The sequence below is a fragment of the Bufo gargarizans genome, chromosome 2 (assembly GCF_014858855.1).
Source record: "Bufo gargarizans isolate SCDJY-AF-19 chromosome 2, ASM1485885v1, whole genome shotgun sequence".
In the NCBI taxonomy this organism is placed as follows: Eukaryota; Metazoa; Chordata; class Amphibia; order Anura; family Bufonidae; genus Bufo; species Bufo gargarizans.
The window spans coordinates 250,136,225-250,152,283 of record NC_058081.1 but is presented as its reverse complement, the minus strand read 5'-3'; the positions used below and the strand labels follow the sequence as shown (position 1 = coordinate 250,152,283).

Below are 16,059 nucleotides of genomic sequence, written 5' to 3'. Positions count from 1 at the left end.
TAATGTAAGTGCTACCTCTTGGTGTCATTAAAGTCCAGAGTCATTCTAGGTGCAATATTTGGGGTATAGCACCAATTTAAAGTTAGGGAGTACCATGAAAGGCGTTCATTTCTGGTTCTGTGGGTGTAAGGGAGGGGGAAGCCAAGTGTTAGGATCATCTCTCACCCGGTACACCCTCCAAACAGCTTTTCTCCAGTAGCTCTAGCAGTCAGGCTATAGAACTCTGTTGTTAAATGAATAGGGTTGGTTACGGCATCCCTGCTCTCATTCACTTTATTGGGAGCAGCGCTGCAGTAACTAGCTTCATTTTCCTCTGGAAGTCAATGGGGGTCATTTACAAACTTTTTTAAGCTAGTTTTTGGTGTATAAAAAAAAAAAAGTCATAAGATGCATTTTGGTGACTTTTTAAATGCCAGTAAGACAATATTTTGTTGCATGGGCGTTTTACGTCGACCTCCCCATTTGGGAATGAAGGAGGGCCTGGCTGTGGCTATCCAGCCAGGGGTAGGAGTAGCTTTTACTCAAGGCATATGGACTGGCGGAGGTGCACCTAATTCATGACAAGGCACACACTGTCATAAATTAGGCCAATCCTACCGCAGCACAAGGAAAAAAAATAAAAAGGACCAGCGGAAAAGGCCAATCTTTGTATATGACTGCCAATGAGTCCCATTTAGTAAGGACTGGGGTTTCACAAGCCAGTCTTCGTAAAAAGCCCAATGGAGTAAGATGCATCCAATTTATAAGGCATAAACTGTCACATTTGGGATGTCTGTGTGGCATAAACTGAAGCCTAGGAGTTGGCATCGATTTAATTTATAATATAATATATGAAAAACTATTGTAAATATATTGGAATGCGGTGACCCTGCCCCTTCCCACAAGATCTGCCCTTTAAGTGGTGAGAGCAGTTGAGCAAGGCGAAAATTTGCAAATTGTTGCACAAAATGCCGTTTACAACAGGTGTACAGCCAGACCACAGTTTCCTATGTTCATGTGGCTGCTGTAAAGGATATTTCTCACCAGTTGATAGCAGTGGCTCAGACATAATTATGTACAGATAATGGCAGATTAGAAGAAGATAATGTTTCTATATCTGGTTTGAAACCGTAAAAATTTTTTTTTTCAAAATAAAAATAATATCTCTCTAAGTGCCACCACTTAAACCTAGGTATTTGGCCAAGTAGGAGAGGGAGCTGGGTATCCTGCGACAGCGACGTGTTTTTTTTCACCCTGTATCAGACTGCAGGAACCCCACATACATACATTTCGGTGTGTGAGGCAGCCTGGCTCCCCCTCCCACATTTGGTGGGACTGTACTTTAATTAAGCCATACTGGACCCAGATCAAGGAAGCCATTCTGAAGGTTGGCTCCACTACAATTTAGCTACACATCTTACCGCGGCAAAATCCCTGATACCATTATTTTGGAAACAGACAACTCCACCCTCTTTCCAAAATTAGGTGGACAAGGTTCATTAGATCTGTCAGTTTGAGGAAATGTCTAGCTGGATCTCCAGATCTCACCCTAAGGGCTCATGCACAAGATCGTATGTATTTTGCGATCCGCAAAAAATACGGATGACGTCCGTGTGCATTACTTATTTTGCTGAACGGAAACGCTGGCCCCTAATAGAACAGTACTATCCTTGTCATAATGCGGACAATAATAGGACATGTTCTTTTTTTTGGCGGAACGGAAATACGGACATACGGAAACAGAATGCACACGGAGTAACTTCTGCTTTTTTTTGCAGACCCATTGAAATGAATGGTTCCGCATACGGTCCGCAAAAAACGGAACGGACACGGGAAGAAAATATGTTAGTGTGCATGAGCCCTAAGTTTTTGTAATTATGGGCCAACTTGCTCTTGGCATTACCGATTCCTTAGGCTACTTTCGCATCAGCGTTTTCCTTTCCCCTATTGAGATCCGTAATAGGATGTCAATACCGGAGGAAAACGCTTCCGTTTTCTTCCCATTCATTGTCAATGGGGACAAAACTGAACTGAACAGAGTGCACTAGAATGCATTCCGTTCTATTTGGTTGCGTTCCCATTGTAGACAGAAAAACGCTGCAAGCAGTGTTTCTGTCCGGCATGGGATGCGGAGTAAGACGGATCCAGCATGAAACACAGTGTAAGTCAATGATGCTGGTGTAACGTTATACTTCCCTACTTCGTGAGATTTCCCTACCCTCGTCACTTCCGGTCGCACGTGAGGAGGTATGCAGCGTCGTGCAGGCGCACAATGAAGGGTTAGGGAAATTTCACAGCCGAGTGCGCATGCGCCGTGAGCCTCGCCGGCGGTTAGGGTAGGGAAAAATTATGGGCCAGTGCGCAGGCGCTGTGATTGGATGTTCTCAGCTGGACACCGGCCGACACTGCGCATGCGCTGGGAGCCTCACCAGCGGTTAGGCTCCCAGCGCATGCGCAGTGTCGGCCGGTGTCCAGCTGAGAACATCCATCCAATTACTGCGCACTCTGCTGTGAAATTTCCCTAACCCGTCGTTGTGTGGCGCTGCATACCTCCTCACATCATGTCCGGTGCGACCGGAAGTGACGAGGGTAGGGAAATCTCACGAAGTAGGGAAGTATAACGTTACACCGGATCTGTTTACCTGGACAAAAAAGAAAACTGATCAGGCGCCCATTGACTTACAATGGTTTTAGTGCCGAATCCGGCATGGCTATTTTAAAGATAGTACAAGGGGTCAGATCATAACAGATGCAGCCGTTTGTATTATCATGACGGAAGCGTTTTTGCTGATCCATGACAGATCCAGCAAAAATGCAGACATGAATGTAGCCTTAAAGACGTGAGTTATACAGTATTCAAGACTGTGCTGAGTGGAAGCTCCACTTGCTTCCTCTTAATCCATCATCTTTAATACATTTTGTATAGCTTCATTCTTGTGCACTACCATTCATACTTTTTTTTTATTCTATACTACGGTCTGTGTTGTCTCCCTCCCCTCCCTGCACATATTATACTGTTTGTTTACCAAGGCTGTATATTGGATTTGTAACATTTGTATCTTTTTGGCCTTGCAGGCTATGAACATTCTCTGTATGCTCTTTATTTGAAAATTTAAGTTTTTTTTTATTTTATTTTTTTTAAATCAAATCTAAGTGACAATTTCTCTTTAACAGATTATAAGGCAGGCATATTATATTTTTAAATGAAAGATTATGTAGCTGTAAAAAAAAAAAAAAAAAAAAAATGTTAAGAGGTTGACATGCACAATGTACTCACCACAAAAATGTCACCTGTGGAAACGTCTTTATCAACCACAAACCATGCATCTCGCAGGCCGCCTATTCTTGCCCTCTGGCCCAAAGTAAACAGAAACCAACCTAAAAAGAAGTCATAGAGAGTAAATGTTTACTTACTCAGCCCCCACAGTAATGAATTGCAAGCACCTAAGATGACATTAAATGCAAGGGTAAATGATATATCATTTATGATTTATACTTGCCACATATGGTAACATAAATAAACTGCTTATTACATTGCAACATACATTTATGGTACTAGTAGTATTTAGTTCTGCACAATGCAATAAATGTATGGAATATGGATTATGCAGGCTAAGCAGCTGTCCATATGCAGTAGGTGTCACCAGTTACACACCCAGCTGCGATGGCTGGGATCAAAGTTTTCCCCAACCCTGGCTGTATCTTAGTTACTGCATATTTTTCATTTTACAGAGGTAGGGGGCCTCTCTGTAAGGCCATAAAAACCCACATAAAAAGTTAAAGGAGTTATGACGGGTTACCCTGACAATCAGGATACTCAGTGGGGAAAAAACAAACAAAAAACTGTAATATAGTGTAATATGTTAAAACAGAAGTAAAATTATCCCACTTGGAATGATGCTTATCTTACGATATAGTGTTGAGAGCACGTGCGTACCGTGGTATATCACCTCTCATAACACTAATAGTTACAAGGTTAGGGCTCATGCACACGACCATATGTATTTTGCAGTCCGCAAAAAAAAAATTAAAAAAATAAAAAAAAAAACCGATCCGCAAAAAATACAGATGACATCCGTGTGCATTCTGTATTTTGCGGAACGGAACAGCTGGCCCCTAATAGAACAGTACCATTCTTGTCCGTAATGCGGACGATAATGGGACATGTTCCATTTTGTTTGCGGAACTGAAATACAGACATACTGAAAAACGGAACGACACGGAAAGGAAATACGTTAATGTGCATGAGGCCTTAAACTGAGTATTCTGGGGCTGCTGCTGCAATGAATCCACAGCACTCTATCACTCAAGTTTGTTACCTTAAAAGAAGAGCCAAATTAAAGAGGGTTATACCAGAGAATCTGATATTGATGACCTATCTTCAGGATAGTTCATCAATTTCAGATCAGTGGAGGTCTGAAAACCGGGAAACCCTGACAATCTGCTGTTTGAAGAGGCTGTGGTGCTCCAGTGAGTCTCGCAGCTTCTTCCTAGGCCAGTGACATGACATGGCGTAAGCTCAGTTCAGTCCCATTCAATGAGCTTGAGTTGCAATACCAAGTACAGCCACTATCCAATGGATGGTGCTGTGCATGGTAATCTGCCGCACTCACCGAAGTACTGAAGTTTCCCCAAAAAGCTGATTGGCGGGGATGCCAGGTGTCATCGATATAAGAATCTTGGATAACCCCTTCACCCTTGTGACTATTCCATTTCAATTTTTGCAGGATTGCAGTATATAAGAAGTCACAGGGTAAAGCCTCACTGTGAGACTAAAGAATAAATAAAGTCTTGAAGAATAAATAAAGTGTTGAGATTACAGAAAGGGGGTGGAAAAAAAAAAAAAAACAAAAAAAAAAAAAACACTTTACAGATTGTTTCAATGCTATACAAAAATGGAACTGCCACATTCATTACCCATTTTACCTGGGGGGAAAAAAAGAATCTAACAAAACAATGTCAGAATAGCTGTTCATCGTTCATCCTTAACTTTTAATAAGTATGTAGGTTAATTTATGTCCTTCCTGTTCTGTCAATCTAGCCCCTCACAGTGATACATTACATGTGGAACTGCAGTTTTCCCCCCCACTCCTTTGAAGTCCTCATATGACTAAATTTACTTGGGACTCCCCTCTATGAGCTAGAAAGGAGATCCATTCTGGCACACTCAATCTGTCTTTTCATAGTACAAGGATAAATGGTAACTTAACCTCCTAACAGTTCTGTCCCGAATGCTCCAGTAGCAGGGGGAGGGCTGCTTTAGCTGTTCATAACTCTAGAGAGGTAGCAGCTAGAGATATCGTAGCTGGCATTTGAAGCTTTCAAACAATACCAGAACAACAACATTATCTTAACATTGGAAGATATCACTGTTAGAAATCAGGATTGCAGTGAATGCAGCTGAAAGTGAAAGTAAATGCAGATTTCAACTTTGTTTTAAACTGTGATATCTCCTGCCGATATTGTGCTAATGCTGCGAGTCTGGTCTTGTATGAAAGCTCAAACTGCCCATCTCTAGCTGCTACCAATACGGAGATATGAGCAGCTAAAGCAGACCCTCCTCCCCCTGCAGCCCGAGCTGTGCTTGGGCAGAACTGTTAGGTCGTTAAAGAAAGTCTCATCTAATATACCATTATTTTAGGACAGCAGCGTGTTCACATCTATGACAGCTTTTGTAAAAGGTAGCTGCTGACTGAACTGTTAAAAACAGCTGAATTATAAAAAAAAAATAAAAAAAAAAAAATAAAGACTAATTCCATTAGGGAATTACAGCATATTCAATCACAAATGAAGTGAAGTGAATAAAAAATTACTGCCCACCTACCGTTGACAATAGGTGCATGTTAATTTTTTTTCAGATCACCCTGTATAAGTTTCTTGCTTTGGTTATAGCTACACTTTGAGGCCTCCACATAATCTCTTAAGTGGCTTTAGACAATTTTAGCATGTGCCAAACTTCACCAAATGTAAGGGCGGCAGTAGTTAGAATAGATTTCATACAGCTGCTGCACCTCATATGTGCAAGAGATGGTCACACTATAAACTGCATGTTGCATATCCCTCGGCATATTACATACAGAAAGCATGCACCTCAAAGCAATCAAAGTGGAACAAACTTGTGAAACAATTACTTTCATATAAACAGGCTGACAAAATAATTAAAAATAAATACCTTTGTGTGTACCCAAGATTTTCCCATCTTCAATTGAAACAAAGTTTCCAGACTGGGGCTCTAAATACTTAAAAGAACACATAACAGTCAATATAAAGGGATAAATGCCAAATAACAGTTACCACTCACTGCAAACCACCAAATACTGACCTCAAGGATGAATCTTTCAAAATTTCTCTCACCGATGAAACAGATCCCCATGCTCTACAAAGATAGAAAAAATAAGTACACAACTCTATGCGGCATCTCAAAGATTGTCAGAAGAAGCAAGGGCAGACTTGAAAAGTGTTATCCTATAGTTTCATACTGAAAGCCTATTCTAAGGAGAGGTCATCAATATCTAATTGGTGGTGGCGCGACACCTGCACCCCACCAATCAGCTGTTTGAAGAGGCCTTGGCACTACAGTGAGTGCGACAGCCTCTTCACAGTGCCGTCCACTGAATAGCGGCTGTGCTCGATATTGCAGCTCAGTCACTTGAATGGAACCGAGGTGGCAATAAGCCATAAGACCGATGAATGTGAAAGAGACCACCGAGCTCACTGGAGTACCGTGGCCCATTCAAGCAGCTGACCCGCCGGGATTCAGATCCCCACTGAACAAATATTGATGACCTATCCTGAGAACAGGTCTTTAATATATGAATTCTAGAAAAGCCCTTTAATCCCTTGTGTCGTACTGTTGTGCCAATTACATGAATATATGGCAGCGCAGAGATTCATATACCATGGAAGTTATATGGGAGCGCATATTTGAGTTAATTTGATGTTTCCAGCTTTTACCCAGAATAACTTTGTCTAGTGTTTCTCTTTAAAAGGGGCTCTCCGGGAATTAAAAAAATAAAAATTCTTAAATAATAATTTCATTATAAATATATTCCCAAATACCTTTCATTAGTTATAATGGCTCGTTTTGTCTAGGGAGCAATCAGGGGAAACAAAATGGCCACCGTCCTGTTTGTACACACAAAATCTGTCCTAATCACACAGCAGGACAAGTTACTTTACAACACTGAGGTAAAGAGTTGTCTCATCCCCCTCTCTGCTCTATCTGTTAGGGGTTATGATCCTGAATACAGATAAGATCTTCAGCTGAATCTCTGTAGGAATGGAGACCATAAGGTAGGAGAATGAGGCAGCTCTTTACCTCAGTGCTATGAAGTAACATGTCCTGCTGTGTGATTAGGACAGCCATTATAACTAATGAAAGGTATTTGGGAATATATTTATCATAAATGAATATTTAAGTATTTAAAGGGGGTATTCCCATCTTCTTAAATGATATTTCATTAAATAATTAATCCCCCATTGAACTTTTTTCTAAATATATATGGAAAAAAAATATATATCGAACTGTTCTCTTTCAAATCGAATTGTCACTATCCATTGTTCATTTTCATTCACACTGTGAGCGCGCACGTCGCCAACCAGCCGCGCATTCTCAGATCCATATTCTTTTGAGCCGTGTCTAATATAGTTCTGTTCAAGTGCGGCTGCCCGAACAGTTCGTGCAGGGAAGAGACCGTGCGGACAGCGTCGGAGGACATAAGCGGTGGGCGAGTATTATTTCTACATGCACCACTAATTCCACCAACGAATGGGGGCTGATGGAGGCACTTGGGGGGGCTGATGGATGTAGCAGAGCTGAATATGCAGCTGTTCTGACACAGTGCTGGTTGAAGAGAAACAGATGTAGCAGAGCTGTATATGAAGCTTTTCAGACACAGTGCTAGTGGGGGAGTAGAATAAAGATGTAGCAAGGCTGAAAAGGAAGCCATTCAGCCAAAGTGATGTTAGGGGACTGGAGAAGACACATGTAGCTGAGCTGTATATGCATCTATAAAGATACATAGTGTAAGGTTTATACACAGAATGGGTTTGTAAAAGATCAGAGATTTTGTGTGTAAAACTGCAGAACAGCCACGTGTTACTGTACACTGAGCTCACTTCACATGGCTCTCTGATTCCCCCAGCAGGGGGAGGGGCCTCACAGACACTGCAGGCTGCCAGACTGATGACTCATACTCTTCACATGAACTAGCACGCAAAGACTGAGTTCTCAGTGTGATGTCATAGGAAGGCGTGGCCGGCCTTCACTCAAACTGCCTAAGCCCGCCTAGCCTTAGAAGCAGAAAACCAGGAAGTGAACAGCATAGCTGGCAGCAGGTGAGGATCAAATAGCAAGATGGGTAAACCCCTTTAGGTTTAAGTCACATTGCTTTCTACAATTTGCATATAAAGCCCTTGCCTCTTTTCTCTTTAAAACATGATGAAATCCCGCTTCTGCTGCAATTTTCTTCACAAATTCCTTGGTCAAACCTCCAAGTGGGAATAAGGTTTTTCTTAATGCATACTGTGATATCTGACTGAGGAAGAAGGTCTGGTCCTTGAAGTGGTCGGCAGCTTGGAGAAGCTTCACATCTATGCGATTGATACAGAACACCGCTGGGTTATCAGCACTATACTATATGTAATACATGATTCATGACAATGGCAGTAATAGCTACACACAAATCAAATACTGTGTACCCAAATACTTACTGCTTCTTATTTCAAATCTGTTCCTAAAGAGAGTCTGGGGAGCCTTTAAATATGGGTGCTGAAATATTTCTTCATCCTCATGTGATGTTCTTGCATAATGGCCAGTGGCTATGGCATCAGCCCCTGTTATGGCAAGAAAAAAATAAATAAATAAATGCATAAATAAAAAAAAGACAATTATTCAAGCAAACCTAGGGCTGGACGATTATGGCAAAACATTTTTTTTTTTCAACTTAAAGGGGTTGGCAAACCCCTTCAGGAGGCCATCAATTGGCTGCAGCACTGCAGCAGCATCAAAGCGGATGTTAACAGTGGGGAAGACAGCCTACTGTTGATTTAGTCCTCTCGATGTAGTCGTATGAAGAATTGTTTTTTAAAGGGACAAACTGTATTTTTAGTGACACCATATTGGGATACACATAACTTAATAATTCACTTTTATTAACCACTTAAGGACCACAGGTTTATACCCCCCTAGTGACCAGGCCCTTTTTTACAAATCGGCACTCCACAACTTTAGCGGTTTATTGCTCGGTCATGCAACTTACCACCCAAATGAATTTTACCTCCTTTTCTTCTCACTAATAGAGCTTTCATTTGGTGGTATTTCATTGCCGCTGACATTTTTACTTTTTTTGTTATTAATCGAAATTTAACGATTTTTTTGCAAAAAAATGACATTTTTCACTTTCAGCTGTAAAATTTTGCAAAAAAAACGACATCCATATATACATTTTTCGCCAAATTTATTGTTCTACATGTCTTTGATAAAAAAAAAATGTTTGGGCAAAAAAAAATGGTTTGGGTAAAAGTTATAGCATTTACAAACTATGGTACAAAAATGTGAATTTCCGCTTTTTGAAACAGCTCTGACTTTCTGAGCACCTGTCATGATTCCTGAGGTTCTACAATGCCCAAACAGTAGAAAACCCCCACAAATGACCCCATTTCGGAAAGTAGACACCCTAAGGTATTCGCTGATGGGCATAGTGAGTTCATAGAACTTTTTATTTTTTGTCACAAGTTAGCGGAAAATGATGATGATTTTATTTTTTTTATTTTTTCTTACAAAGTCTCATATTCCACTAACTTGCGACAAAAAATAAAAAATTCTAAAAACTTGCCATGCCCCTCACGGAATACCTTGGGGTGTCTTCTTTCCAAAATGGGGTCACTTGTGGGGTAGTTATACTGCCCTGGCAATTTAGGGGCCCAAATGTGTGAGAAGAACTTTGCAATCAAAATGTGTAAAAAATGACCGGTGAAATCCAAAAGGTGCACTTTGGAATATGTGCCCCTTTGCCCACCTTGGCAGCAAAAAAGTGTGACACATCTGGTATCGCCGTACTCAGGAGAAGTTGGGGAATGTGTTTTGGGGTGTCATTTTACATATACCCATGCTGGGTGAGAAAAATTGGATTTTTTGTACTCACCGTAAAATCCTTTTCTCGTAGTAGGCATTGGGGGACACAGCACCATGGGGACACAGCACCATGGGTATATGTCCAACTACCACTAGGAGGCACTAGACACAAAAAGTGTTGGCTCCTCCCAGGTGGGCTATACCCTCTCCACAGGCACGAGGCTATTCAGTTTGTACCAAAAGCAGTAGGAGAGAGAAGAAAAGCAAGGAGCCAACAACTCCCGTACCGGGAAAGATCAAGAGACCAGCCCGGAGAAGCGGAAGTAAAAACATAGGGTGGGATCTGTGTCCCCCAATGCCTACTACGAGAAAAGGATTTTACGGTGAGTACAAAAAAATCCAATTTTCTCGTGCATGGCATTGGGGGACACAGCACCATGGGACGTCCCAAAGCAGTCCCTGAGGGTGGGAAAAGAAGAGACGTGCCACCGGCTGGGCATACAGGTGCAGGAGAATGTGACCATGTGACCCAACAGGAAAAAACACGGAATGGGCAAGAGGTCTCATAACAAGGAAGAAACCTCAGAAGAAGCAGGGAAGACTGCCAGCACCCCAGGACAAATGTCTGGAAGAAAATCCCAAATGCAAGAAGGTGGCAAAAGGGAACACCAAGCGCAGCCAAGGGCTGGAGAAAAAAATTAGGACAGCACTGCGTGTTGGATCGACCCAACGCCCTACATTGTCTCAGACCCATAAACCTGTGGCCATCCCCTGAAAGGCCAGGGGAGAAAAGAAACAGGGAAGCACTGGAAACCAAACGAGTGAGGGAAGCCATAGCAAGGCTCACATGTGAAGGGAGAGGGACTCCCCTCACCGCAAGGCCAGGTGAAGAAGCCAAGCGCCCCATGTAAAGGCGAAAACCCAAGGCTGCTAGAGGAAACTGCCAACCCTTGGAGAAGGAGGGGGTTGTAGGTAAAAGCCAGGAACAAAGAACGATCGCTCCTGCGTCCCCAAAAACAGGAAACGAGGCACAAGCCTCCGAAAACAAGATAGCACTGTAAAGCGCAAGACCAGAGAAAACTCTGGGCATGTGAAGTATCATGGAAAAAAGGAACCAGAGACAGGCCCAGGCAACCTTGGCAGGAACACACTGGACTGACAGACATGGGAGTAGAAGAAGAGCACTCCAAACAGCCTAAGGAGGAAGGGGTCTACAACAGGAGGAGGTCCCTCCCGAAGGAGACCATACGGTGGAATTGCAAACCGTAGCACCAAACCACTCAATACCAGGTACTTTACGTGGGAGGATGGAAAAAAAAAAAAGACAAATCCCAAGAGGACCTCAAATGAACAGGGACAGGGACTCCAGAAAGGAGTACCCAGATGGGGTCACAAGGAACCAGGAGCTGAACCACCGGAAGACAACGCAAGCCAGCATATCCAGGAAAGGCGAAAAGAAACCGCCATAGGGGAAGGGACATTGGCCATGGACAACTAGCCGCACCAAAAACATTGACCAGCAAACCGTAAACATTGTCCCAGAGAGGGCAAGTACAGCAGCTCGGAGGTACCACAAAACGACAGACATCGATATGCATAAGGAATGCAGAAGTCGCCATGAAAAAACCGGGGTAGCCTACATAGAAATGTAGAAACCAGCTGCGACCGGCATACAGAAAACTTCCAGGGGGGAGAAAGTACCAGACAGGTGCAGACGACAGCAAGGTCCAAGAGGACTGCCCCTTCGCCATGTAGCACAACTAAGCAGAAAATACAAGGGAATACCGAAAACACCTGGACCCAGAAGGAACTACGGGGCCCTGTCCGATACCAGAGCAATCAGCTGAAAATTCAGACAGGTGTGTGTGGCGCTCAGAGGTCCTGTCCTTGACCCGTCAGGGAGGACGTCCAGCAATGATAAAAGCCGTGGACCCAGAAGGATACCGTGAGGCGGACATCCAGCGATGACCGAAAACCACTGCCGCGGCCGATGCTCACCAGCTACATGTCCAAACAAGGTAGAAGATCCAGTGGAGATCCTTGTACTACACCAGGAATGGCCCGCTCAGCAATAGGAAACAATGTGAGTACTCCCCTATAACATGGGGTAACGCGGAGCACAGCATACCGTAGGACCTTAAAGAGAAAGCAAGAGCAACTCTAGCACAAAGGCCAACAACCACCTGGCCATGGAGTAGGAGGTTGAATGAGGACCACCCGCCGGACCAGACAGATCAGTCATATACTGGAGCTACCAGAAGCAGCACTAGACCGATAAGGTGGGGGATGGGCTGACCCACCCCTGCCAGATATGGTAACCATGCACATGCTGAACAAGGGTGACCTGGTGCTGACAGTGCCTTGAGCGGCACAAGGAGACCAATGAGGACGACAGTAACGGAGTGGCAGACGTACGGAAGAACCAAACGGATGGAACCAACATCTGCAGCACAGATTAGAACCCGTGGGCAGAAAACACCTAGTAAGAAAGAAACTGTCTGGGCCACAGATCGCACCACAGGGCCCAGCACTTGGGGTACTACAAACACACGCCTAAAATAAAGGTAAAGTGGCTGCATGTTGCCGACCAAGGAGAGTGGAAACATAGCCACAGCATCTGGGGATGCGACAGCATTCGAAGGGTACAGGTACACAACCTGTAAAGTAGAAATATGGCTGTGAAGAGGAACTTCATTTAAGATCGAAGCAATGTGGCCGCATGGTGCACCCCAGACCCAGAGAGGTGCAACAGCAACTGCGTTAACAATGGAACCCATAGGGCCGCACGGTACCACAAAGAACAAGACAGGTGCACACTACAATCAGGTAGGTGCAATGGCAACAGAAACAGGGCCGCATAGTACACCATAGAAGTCAGACAGGTGTAACGGCTGCAGCATCAAAGACGGTTCAGGAACTCTACCTATGAAGGAAGTAAGATGGCTGTTTGGTGCACACTATGATGAGGTAGGTGCAATGGCCACGGCAACTGGAGGAGGCCTCAAAATCTCGTCCTGTAAGGGAGAGAAAATGCCACATGGTACACCATAAAGCCGGACAGGAGGAACGGCTACCACATCCGGAGATGGTGCAGGTACTCTACCTGTTAAGGGATCAAGGTGGCAGGGAACAGACAGGTGTAACTGAACCGGACAGGGGCAACTCTATGGCAATAGAAAGTGGCCTCTATATCTCGCCCGTAGGGAGAAATGTTGCCGCCTGGAAGACAATAGAGCCCGCCAGGGGTATCGACCACAGCACCGGAGATGGCGTAGGTACTCTACCTATGAAGGGAGCAAAATGGCTGGGAATAGACAGGTGCAATTTCAACGGCAATTAAAGGCGGCCTGTAAATCTCGCCAGAAAGGGAGAAATAGTGCCGCACGGAACACCATAGCGCCAGCCAGGGGAATTGGCTACAGCATCAGGAGATGGCGTAGATACTCTACCTATGACGGGAGCAAAGTGGCTGGGAACAGACAGGTGCAATTGCAACGGCAATCGAAGCGGCCTGTACATCTCGCCCGGAAGGGAGAAATAGTGCTGTATGGAACACCCCAGAGCCAGCCAGGAGTAATGGCTTCAGCATCTGGAGTAGGTGTAGGTACACTACCTATGAAAAGGGGCAAGGCAGCTGTACAATTGCTCTTAACTCCCCAACCTACAGGAGGCGATAGCCGAGCTAACCGCTTGCCCAGAACAGGAACCCCCTGTAATGAGGTAGAGTGGCGAACACCACCACCAGGATGGGGACCCTGTGGAAACACTCTCAAATATGTAGAGGATAGCCCCTGGTATAGGGGAACCAGGAAGGCTTGTCAGGGACAGCCTATGGCAGTGGTGCAGGCATCCCCCTGTTAAGGAGAAGGCGTACGTATCAGAGACACCGCGTAGGTGACTCAGTATGCTAAACACGGGGACGGCTGCCTTACCTGTGCGGTTGAATACCTGTGTGGTCAGGGGAGCACCATCCGAAAATCCACTAGAGGGGATACCAACCCTGGGTAGGAAAGGTTCCTCCGTCCACATTCGTCTTGACCTCCCAGAGGGCTTCTGTATGGAGGAAGACCGCCTGATGCTCTGTTCCGAGGGAATCGGCGCAGAGGTGTCCCCAGAGGCAACGGATGGGGTGACAGGAAGGATTCGTCACCAGCCTCAGGCCTGTCCTGGGGGGGATCCGAGGATGCCGAGGAGGGGTGGTACCCCGTTGAGACCACCCGAGGGAGTACCGTGAGCTACCCCTAGCCGAACCCGGGTGCAGGTACCCCTAACTGAGCGTGCCCCATCTGCAGGGAGGACCCTGGGAGGGCAGAGGTGGCCGCAATTTGGATTGGTAGCGGCCAGCGACACCGCCAGGGAGAGGCGGTCAAGGTTCCCATGGCATTGACACGGAGGGAGCCCATTCATGGGGGACCGACACAAAGGGATTGTTCGGGGAAAGGATCTGGGAAGAGGTACTGCACCCAGCAGGGACAGGCTGACCGCACGGCAGCCATTGTTAGACCCAGAGAGGTGCAGACAGCGGACGCACGTGAAAACACGTGGCGACCGAGGAGAGGCTGGGAGAGGAGATGCTCAAAAAGCAGCCAGCAGAGGCTGTCTATCCTGACCCGGACGCCCTGTTCCCCCAAAGAGGCGCTGCAGCAGCTTGTCCCCCCAAAAGAGGTGGTCAGTAGGGCTGCAGGGGACATAAAGCAATTGAGGGGAGGGAAGGGGTTAACCACCCCCTTCAGCAGAAAAAACACGTTAGCCCAGGAAAGGGTGAAGAGATAGCCCCTCCCAAGGGCCGGGCGGGGCTCAGAAAAGCCCGGGAAGCAAGGAGGAGGGGCCGGGAAGATTGCGGCCTAGCAGGCCCAAAAGCCGGGGCCTCGATTTATTAAGGCGGCCGGGAATGGAGCGAGGGGGGCGGGGCGAACCGCGGCCGACAGAGGGCCCACCGAATCATAAAAATAGGTGAGGAGGGTAGGGGGGGAGAAGCGACACCTAGGGACAGGTGGATCAGGGCAAACGGAGCACCTGGGAGCCGGGAACGGGCCACAGAAGATGAGGCCTAGTCCCGGCAGAAGCCGGGGACTAAAGTAGCGGAGAAGCCAGGGAGAAGACTGTGTGGCCAGGGAGGAGAGAAAAGACCAACCAAGGGGGAAGAGAAGGGAGGGGAAACAAGAATATAACCCCCCCCCAGAAAAAAGGGGGGGTTGGCTAGGGGGAAGATGGAGGCTCCCCAGGACCCCCAGCTAAGGTGGATCCCATCCCCCTGGCCACAGGAGGGAACCTAACCCTGGGGCAGGGACACAGGGGAGTATACTCACCATCAGATATACTCACCATCCGATGTCTTCGGGCGCAGCAGGGTCACCCCTTCGGCAGACTCAACACGGAAACCGTGGGAATGCCGGCAAGCCACTGCGGATGCAGTCCGTGGGGACTGGGTGACCGGCGATGGTACCGAAGTACGCGCCCGCAGGGGGGCAACTAAAGTGGAACACGATGGAGCCCCAGCCTGCAGCAGGTACAACGGTGGAGAACACCGAGACCTGCGGAAGAGAGAAAAAAGAAAAGAATAAAAATAAAAAACAGCAGAACCTGCAAAAAAGCAGGACAGGTCTGCCTCCTACGGACACTAGACTAAAACTGAATAGCCTCGTGCCTGTGGAGAGGGTATAGCCCACCTGGGAGGAGCCAACACTTTTTGTGTCTAGTGCCTCCTAGTGGTAGTTGGACATATACCCATGGTGCTGTGTCCCCATGGTGCTGTGTCCCCCAATGCCATGCACGAGAAAATATCTTGGTCAAATGCCAACTTTGTATAAAAAAATGGGAAAAGTTGTCTTTTGCCAAGATATTTCTCTCACCCAGCATGGGTATATGTAAAATGACACCCCAAAACACATTCCCCAACTTCTCCTGAGTACGGCGATACCAGATGTGTCACACTTTTTTGCTGCCAAGGTGGGCAAAGGGGCACATATTCCAAAGTGCACCTTTCAGATTTTGCAGGCCATTTT

The 16,059-nt window shown here is 45.9% G+C and overlaps 1 protein-coding gene across 3 annotated transcripts in view; it reads right to left on the bottom strand.

Moving 5' to 3' along the window:
- TRMU (tRNA mitochondrial 2-thiouridylase) overlaps positions 1–16,059 on the bottom strand; it is a 54,837-nt gene that overhangs the window by 22,887 nt on the left and 15,891 nt on the right. For all 3 annotated transcript variants that reach the window (XM_044280221.1, XM_044280222.1, XM_044280223.1), the window contains 5 exons: positions 8,692–8,814; positions 8,399–8,571; positions 6,302–6,355; positions 6,152–6,218; positions 3,257–3,357 (listed from right to left, as the gene is read on the bottom strand). In XM_044280221.1, coding sequence (XP_044136156.1) covers positions 3,257–3,357; positions 6,152–6,218; positions 6,302–6,355; positions 8,399–8,571; positions 8,692–8,814 — 518 coding nt within the window. The remainder of the gene's footprint in view (positions 1–3,256; positions 3,358–6,151; positions 6,219–6,301; positions 6,356–8,398; positions 8,572–8,691; positions 8,815–16,059) is intronic.